Raw genomic sequence first — 8621 nt, 5'->3', positions numbered from 1 at the left:
ACCGCCACATGAGGGAAATACTGGTACAAAATCTTCTCCCTCCTCTGTCCAAAACTAATCAAGCAGCTTTTGGTGCTTTTGACTTCTGAGGGAACTGTCCATTTGAACCAGAAAGTTGTACCGTGTATAATTATCGAGGAGACACAGTGCTCCTTATTCTACACACACACACAATTGTGATATGATAGGGTGGGAAATTATCGAATAATAACAATCAATAATGAATTTTTCTCTGATATGCTGCAGCCTTGAAGTATAAATCAGGTCCGCAAGCTCAGCTTTTTTTAGCTGAAGTTCATGTGACCACCGACTATTGGCAGCGTTTGTAGTACCTTGCGAACTCGTTCCACTTGCTGGCTTTTATCGCAAGCCACTCTCTGTTTCTCGCGAGCGTCATGTTTTTTGGTACCACCTCTAATGCAATCGTTAATATAAAAATTAGTTAAAGGATTGAATTTAGTTTTAAATATAAGATTTTAATATATTTTATCTCTCAAATTTTAAATTGTTTTTTTGAAAATATTTTTACAAGTAATTCCAATACATATGATTTAAGAGGGTAGTCTAAGTGAGTCAACATATATCTATTATAATTAACTAATTTAATTATTTTTTTTAGTTTTTTTAAATTAGTTATCTAGCTCTTATATTAAGAACCGGAAGTAGTAATTTATTACTGCCTTCTTTCCTTAATGTAAGATTCAGTTAACTAATTTGAAAAAATTAAGAAAAGTAATAAATAAATTGTTTTAAAATATTTACACTTATCTTTTTTTTTTAAAATTAATTTGTCCTATTTAATGAATACACAACCTTATGAGTTACTCCCTCTGTTTTTTATTATAAGAGACGAATAACTGAATTACGTTGATAAAAAAAAACAGTTAAAATTAGTTAAGAACAATCAATGTGTAAAAAGTATAATTTTTTTTCAAAAATACCCTCATTAATAAGGAGAGAGAGCATGAGAGAGAACAATGGTAAATTATTAAAAGAAAGAGAAGTGGGAAGGAAAGAGAGTGTGAGTTGGAGACAATAAATATGGGTGAAATAGGAAATCAACACAAAAAAGTAGAGACAACTTTTAAGTGTTTCTTATATATAAAAACATGTCATAAGCATCAAATGTCTCTTATAATAAGGAACGGAGGGAGTATAAGTCAACTACTTTTCAATTAAGTAATTTTTATTAGCTAAGTCAATTGAATTGATGATATCAAAGAAGATAATGTCAGAAAAGGCTAACTTGGCCCGGCGCAACCCCGCCCTATGATTATTCAAAAACACAGCCATGGTTTATAAAATATGATGCTATACTATCAATAGTGGCGGAGTCTAGTGAAAAGGGGTAATAATTCACATTGTGATGGTGTAGAAATTCATATCTAGAAATTATAGTTATATAATTACGTTGAACGAGGTAAGAGAAATTATGATACATGATTTGTCTGTCATACCCTCGCGTATCTTAAAGAGAAATTATGACGTTTGAATTAGGAAAAATGATAAAAAAAAAAAAAGAAAGAAGCTGAATACTGTCATTTGCTAATTTAGTATTGTCAATACTAAATAAAGTGGTTATCAAATTTAATTTAGGATTTAGTAATTTTCAGCTTCTTTTTTTTAATCATTTTTCCTTTGAATTATGGGTCCGATCATCTTTTTTTTTTTTACCAGCAGGGTCCGACCATCAATTGCTTCCTATGTAATGTCATCTCAGATTTTTTTTTCCTATGTAATAATCAGTGACGGACAAAGACAAAGATAAGGATCATCAACATTTAAATTTGTAATTATGAATTGATGGCCAAAAAAATTGTAATTGTGACTTTTAATTTGCGATTGTGACTTCCACGTTAAACTTTTTACTAGATTACATTGGTCGTTTGTTTTGTTCTTTTTTTAACATAATAACTGAATTAATGTCTGCCCCCCAAAAAAAACCTGAATTAATGTATTCTCAATAATCCTTTTAAATACATTATTTATTATTTTCATTATATGAAAATACAAAATATTCCCGAACTAAAAAATAATTTATCTCTACTTCTACTTGAGAAATAATGTTATTTATTATTCTTACTTTTTAATAAAAATGATACCAAATTAGCATGATTTAATTTGCATCTGAACACAATTTTAATTTTATAAACTCTTTTAATAATTTATTGTACTTCAAAAGTTCTTCATTAATAAGTATAAACTTTTATTGATTTATGATACAAAGGATACAAATCTACTTTACAAGTTTTTTTTAATCAATTTACAAAAATGACATTATTTTTATAAAGTATAAACATTATGAGATGTTTGGTTGAGCTGAACACTGCCTTTACGTAATTCGAGATAAAACTTTTATTTTTTTCACATATTATAAAATTATTTTTAAAACTATAATCTGGCTTCTATCCAAACACAACTTTAGTTCATTTTCTTAGGAAAGTAGTTAATGGGATTCTATAAAAAGGAACTGACAAAGTTAAAAAACTTAATTGGAATTGAAGAGATGAAAGTAAAACATCAAATAGAATTAACTAACAAAAGGTACACCTGTGCATAAAATTTGTTCCATCAAGGGGACTCGTTTGTAGCAGGTTATAGATTTTGAGGGACTTATACTGCGTTTAAGAAAGCCCTCAGGAATCATATCTTTCAACCACCAAATTCCATATTTATTCCAAAGTTATCCCTTCAAGCCTCATATAGCATTCCAACTTCAATCCTTTGCTGTAATGGAACCCTCAGAGCAGGCAATCCAGACCGGCAATTGTTATGCAAGAATTCATAAAATGCAAGCATAATTCTGTCAAACCAGCCACAGTTAGGGCCGATATGAAACCGAGTTTTCCCACGAACATGAACCACGCCGGCAGACCGTGCTTCTTCTAACCTGGAAATCTCTTGTTCTATCTCATGACGATCAAATGGGACATGGCCATTGCATCTCTTTATATGTTGCATCAAACTACTAGTAACTTGAAATAAAAAATCATCTTCTAGGTTCAAAGAATCTGCATAGCCATACTGAATCACACAACTGTACACCCCTTTGGGGCTCAATTTGTTGACGACAATCCTGTCATGTGGATCAACCTTGGGGACCAACAGATACCTAAGAGTGGTGAATATTGTGACCTTATGGAAGGATTTCATATTCTTTATGTAGTGTCCTAGTATAGGAGTCAGACCATCTTGAATGTTAGTATAAAAGAAGCATAAGCCAGGCACTGTTTGAATGCTGCGATCTGCCAAAAGCATTTCAAGTCTGTCCAAGGTTATCTTGTGGGTTAACTCGTAGTGGACCTTTCTTTGTCTACCATAAAACCAACCAAACATGATGATGGCAAGGATAAAAGAAATGGCGAAAGGAATCCATCCACCTTCAAGGAGCTTAGTGAAAACTGCACTGACATAAACCCCTTCCATCACAAAAAACACACACAAGTATAGAGCAACCAGAATAGCGGGAGTCCTCCATATCATGATCATGACTAGTGTAAGTAATATAGTGGTGATGAGCATCACTAGACTAACAACAACACCTGCAGCAAAAGCCGGTAAGGTACATGAGTAATCATGAAGTAAATATTACGGAATCTTACCAGTACTCAATGGATGCAAGGTAACATACCGAAAGCATTTCCAATATCTTTTCCATCCCCAAAAATAAGTATGACAGCAACACAAAGGACCATGAGGATGTAGTTCACTTCAGGTGAGTAAACCTCTCCCTCTTTACTAGGCGATGTGTGTAGGATCTTTACCCGGGGAAAATAATCCAGCACAACAGATTGCTTGATTACAGAAAAGGTGGCTGATATCAATGATTGGCTGGCAACAACTGCAGCGGATGTTGCAATAACAAAGATAGGCCAGTAGATTGGAGCTGGTATAAACTTGTAGAATCCATCATCATGATCATTGGGATTCTTGATGAGGTAAGCTGTCTGTCCCGCATAAGTCAGAACTAAAGATGGGTAGATTGTGAATAAAAATGCTATCTGTGAAAAGGAGGAAAATATGAGGATGGCTACAAGCTGAAACAGAAGCATAATGTAAGCTTAAAAAAATAGGTCAAGCATAATGAAAGCCAACCTGAATGGACCGCTGGTTAAAATGACCAAGATCAGCAAACATTGCCTCAGAACCTGCCAATATTATGAAATTTCTAAGAATTAAATGAAAAAGACATTTATAAACACAAGAAATGGAGAGATTATGACTTATTATTACTCACTTGCCTTTAAATTTAGGTGAAAATTTTGCATGGAAATCATGATTCCATGCATTGATCATCATAAATTATTCAAGAAAACAAGAACTGGATGTATAGTACCAAAAAATACTCTTCAGACTTTAATGCAGAGATATGATGCTCAAAGAACAACCACAGTGAAAAAGACAATGAAACCTAAAGGCATCTTCTGAGACTTTTGCTAGGATTATAGAAGATTTATTTTATTATTGTAGATGTTACACCTTTATTGTAGGGATAGGATATTATTCTGTATTTATGAGCCATTAAAGCAAATAATCCTCTCTCTTGTGTGTGTGTGTGTGTGTGTATCCCTCTCCTCTTAATGAATAAAAGTCATAATTCCATGATATATGTCTAGAACTTTAAATAATCCTAACGTCCATTTAAACCTTAAAGGAAAGGTGAATCTTCCCAGGCCAAGTAAAAGGTACCAAATATTTTAAGTGATAATTAATTATATTCGACAGAAAGAATTGACTTGATCCTGGTCTTATAGTGTTTGACATATTCTGAGTACTGGTTAGTGGTTACCCTCAAAATTTGCTTACAAGATTCTGGCCTTTTAGTTTTTGACATATTCTACGAGTACTGGTTACCCTCAAAATTTTCTTACAAGATTCTCTTTTTGGTCAAAAGAGCAGATAAATTATCAAGTTTATGGCCTTGCTGGCCACAAGAACTAATTTAAAGCAAAAAGCATAACATAAAAATGCATGTGGCTAGACTGGGGGTTCTTCAAAGATAAATTTCTCACTTCTATGTCGTGCATTTAAGGATAAGACATATACCTGTGATGCAAAGGACTGTACCACCAAGTAAAAGCCATCCAGTTTTTCCGTTTTCCCAAAAGAAATGGAATATGTAGTGTGGTGATAAAGCCTTGAATATACTTGGATAGTGGCGTATGATGCTGTAAATTCCCACAAGTGGGGTGCAAAAGGTCCATGCACCCATTATGGGGGAAAACAGGAAACTCACACGGGATGTACCATATTTCTGCAACAAGAACAGCAAGATCAAGACAACTGCTGAAAGTGCTTCCACGAGTGCTGCAACAGCATGTACAACAAAAAGATTCAGAAGAGGAGAAAAGTCATATAATACAGAAAGCAAACTATACAATAAAGTCACAGACTGACTTAAGCTATATTGCCTCGTATATTATGATAACATCGGTAAGCTTTCCCTGAAGATTTTGTCAGCTTGAACGTACCATTGTAATTGATCAATTGGCCATATTAAATCAAATTATACTTAGTTATTTAAATTCTAATCATTAATTTATTCACGAGAGACCTTAAAGAAGCATGGTGATCAAAACTCAAAAGCTTCTAATTGTTCGGCACACAGTACTCTAAAAATCAACGAATGTTTCCTGCGTGATTTTAACATAATCTCCAATTCTTGAACGCAGTAGAGAGAAATGAAATGCCACTTATCAACATATGGCAATGAAAGTTGTGTGATGTAGTCCACGGCTACCGATTACCACAATCTTGCAATGTTTGCAATATGTGTGTGTGTGTGTGTATAACACTTATTTTTGTAAATATTTGTTAGGGCTGCTGGCCAATAGTGATGGAATATTTTCTGCTTGACAATAAAATAATAATATCAGCTTGTTTTAGAAAACGAAATCATCCTTTTATGTAAAGTTGTCTTTGTGCCAAACCAAGCAAGTGGCAATAAAATCATCCAGTGCTCGTAATTTTCCAACTAATGAATTTGAAAAATCTCAAGCTCATGGCATAGAAATATTGGCTGAAGAACTTACATTTGCTGACGGAAGGAAAAGGGGCTCTTAGTCCATCAATTGCTGACAAAACTGGGAATAAAGTTACAAGTTGAATCAAACATCTACATAATAAAAGCCACTGCATTATTTTTTACTGAAATATTTAAAAAATACAACATTCTGAGGCAAACCTGAAATTGCAGGTGTAAGTATGCCATCACCTATAAGCATGCATGTGCCTAACATGGCAACAAAGAGTAATACCCTTCGAGCAACTAGATTTCTTTCAAAAAATTTCCCAAGCCTACTCTGTGTTTCAGTGCCCCTTTGCATGTTTGAACTGGCACTTGAGAGTAAATGTGGTCGCTTAGAAGGCAGGATTCCAATATTCAAATGCCTGCAAAGTAATGAATACAGGGCAAAAGTTCCACCTGCAATTCATCATGAGCTAAGGAAGTCAAGAGTCCATGGCAAGCACACTTTGGCCTGTATGTGTGTGAGTTTAGCTGTGTAGTAAGCTCAATTAATGAACCTTATATCACCAAAGTACAGTTACACAATGAACTAATCTAAAAAGCTTAGTTAATATCCCCTCATACAGCTTCAACCCGGGACATTCATTTAATGGATCATAACATGCTCTCTAATTGACAACAGAAATCTATGGGAGAGAACTATGCTCTTCTAGCCTTTTCAAGAGAATAAAATTAACAGTGAATTTCTAATTTGTGTGTGTACCTTCACCATGATCATCAGCTTTGATAGCTATGCTGGCATATTTTACTACCCCTATTAGAGTGAGAGTCCAGAACATGATACTGTAGATACCCAGATAGTCATCTTCTGTTGGAGACTTCAATGGCATTGAAGGGTAGACATATAGCGGCGATGTCACAAGTCCGCCAAATACGACCCCCAAGGTCCTGTATGCAAGTACCAATGTTTTCCATGTACCCTTTTTTTGCTATAAACAATAACGCGCATAATTAATGCCCAAAGGAATTACAGACATAGAACGGAAATGACGCCATCAACCATCATGAACTGCGATGAACAACACAGACAAGGGAATAGGGGACTCCTTCCTAACAAAGTGACTGCATGTATTGTTAGAGATGGAAAGGAAGTACAGACAGAGGAATGAAAATATACAATGTATCAAAGCATGCGTGATACGATCACTTTATTTATACAAAAGAACACCCTCCCCCCCGGGGGGGGCCAACGAAAAAAACAAAGCATTTAAAACATTCAGGCTGACCCCCGAATGAAAAATTCCAGCTTTTCAAATTTCCAAAACAAAGATACAGACAGACAAAAGAAAAAAACATAGAAACGACAGCTTGTCGTTGGGTTTGGGAATGAAGACATTGGCATGACAGCGAAGAGAAAAGAGAGGAGAATAGACAAGAACCTCGGACAAAGGGAGTGGGGAGTGAGGAGGTTGGAGCTCGGGATCCATATCCATGTGCCGAAGGCGACGCAGAGACCAAAAAACCCCACGATGGAGAACACTGCGGTCTACGCCGATGCTTGAGTAGTTAACAAAGAAGTTATTCAAGTCTTCAATGTCGTAAGTGCTTCTATAGATATGATTACCTTTGTGGGCATTTTCTTCTTTCCTTCAACAGAAAACGTAGCTTGTGTTCTTATCGCCCTAAAGAAAACTCTTTAGGAGGGAACGTGGGGTCGGGGGGGGGGGGGGGGGCGCCTCTGGGCGCTTATAGATTTTGCTGATTCGTCCACGCTCTAGTTTGTTGCTTTTGTGCATGATGTATGGACCATAACAAAAGCTCCTAGACCTTTTAGGCCATGGGTCCCAGAGACTCACGTTAAAGGTCGTAATTTCTAATTAATACCAGTACTGCATCCGGGTAAGCGGTGATCTCTGATTTAAGAAAATTTATCTTTCTCAAAAGAATTATCGTAATCTTTTTTTTTTACAAACATTCAATTTGATGTTTTTAATTGATTTAAGATATTTCAAAAGTTTAAAATTTACTATTTTAAGAGACCTTAATAATTGAAAATATTCAATAACAAATTGTATTCTTTAAATGAATTTAACCTGTTGAAGTCTCTCTGCCAAAGGGAGAAAAGGAAAGGAAAGGAAAAGAAAAGAAATGAAAAGATCTCCAAATCTCTAAGTATAAAAAACGCTTCATATGATTTTCTCAAATATCAACCGTAATGATGGGATTGTCCAAATTTTTTCTATAATGGGAACTATTTTTAAGAACGTTTCATAAAATATATATATTCAAATTAAATGATGTATTTTTTTTTTAATTTTTTACAACTATCACATATGACGATTTTTAGACGAAATATTGTTATTATTGTTATATTACCTCCTATCTTTAAATATAAGATCTTAATTCTTTTTATCTCTCAAAACTGTAATTTATTCTTTAAAGTATTGCTATTATTTACACATTTTAATTAGAGATTTTCATGTAAAGATAGTTATCATTAAAAAGATATTTTAAGAAAATCAATTCATATTTGATAAAAAAAAGCAACTTAGCTAATTTCTTTAATGTATTCAAATTAGTTAAATAGCTTTCATATTACGAATCAGAGCTAGCACTTCTGAAGATTTGCATGTAGATTTAATCAAATTTAGTA

The 8621-nt window shown here is 34.2% G+C and overlaps 1 protein-coding gene across 1 annotated transcript; it reads right to left on the bottom strand.

The window, feature by feature from the left end:
- Positions 1–2654: 2654 nt before the first annotated feature.
- On the bottom strand, positions 2655–7461 carry LOC114712274 (probable potassium transporter 17). The gene is made up of 8 exons (XM_028896781.1): positions 7408–7461; positions 6732–6957; positions 6185–6424; positions 6033–6083; positions 5047–5307; positions 4096–4148; positions 3632–4001; positions 2655–3542 (listed from the first exon to the last, which is right to left on the bottom strand). Exons 1-8 carry the CDS (start codon positions 7459–7461, stop codon positions 2692–2694), a joined length of 2106 nt encoding a protein of 701 aa, XP_028752614.1. The 3' UTR covers positions 2655–2691.
- Between the last annotated feature and the right edge of the window lie 1160 nt (positions 7462–8621).

Source organism: Neltuma alba, unplaced genomic scaffold (assembly GCF_004799145.2).
Source record: "Neltuma alba isolate B1F8T4 unplaced genomic scaffold, ASM479914v2 tig00011342_pilon, whole genome shotgun sequence".
In the NCBI taxonomy this organism is placed as follows: Eukaryota; Viridiplantae; Streptophyta; class Magnoliopsida; order Fabales; family Fabaceae; genus Neltuma; species Neltuma alba.
Note: the sequence above shows the minus strand (reverse complement) of the source record. Positions and strands in the feature narration are given on the sequence as shown.

Coding starts and splice junctions, on each gene's coding strand:
- LOC114712274 (XM_028896781.1), bottom strand. CDS start 7,461: ATGGATATGGATCCCGAGCTCCAACCTCCTCACTCCCCACTCCCTTTG. Junction 6,958..7,407: donor CCCCACTCCCTTTGTCCGAG/GTTCTTGTCTAT, acceptor TATTGTTTATAG/CAAAAAAAGGGTACATGGAA. Junction 4,149..5,046: donor TACAGTCCTTTGCATCACAG/GTATATGTCTTA, acceptor TAATATTGGCAG/GTTCTGAGGCAATGTTTGCT.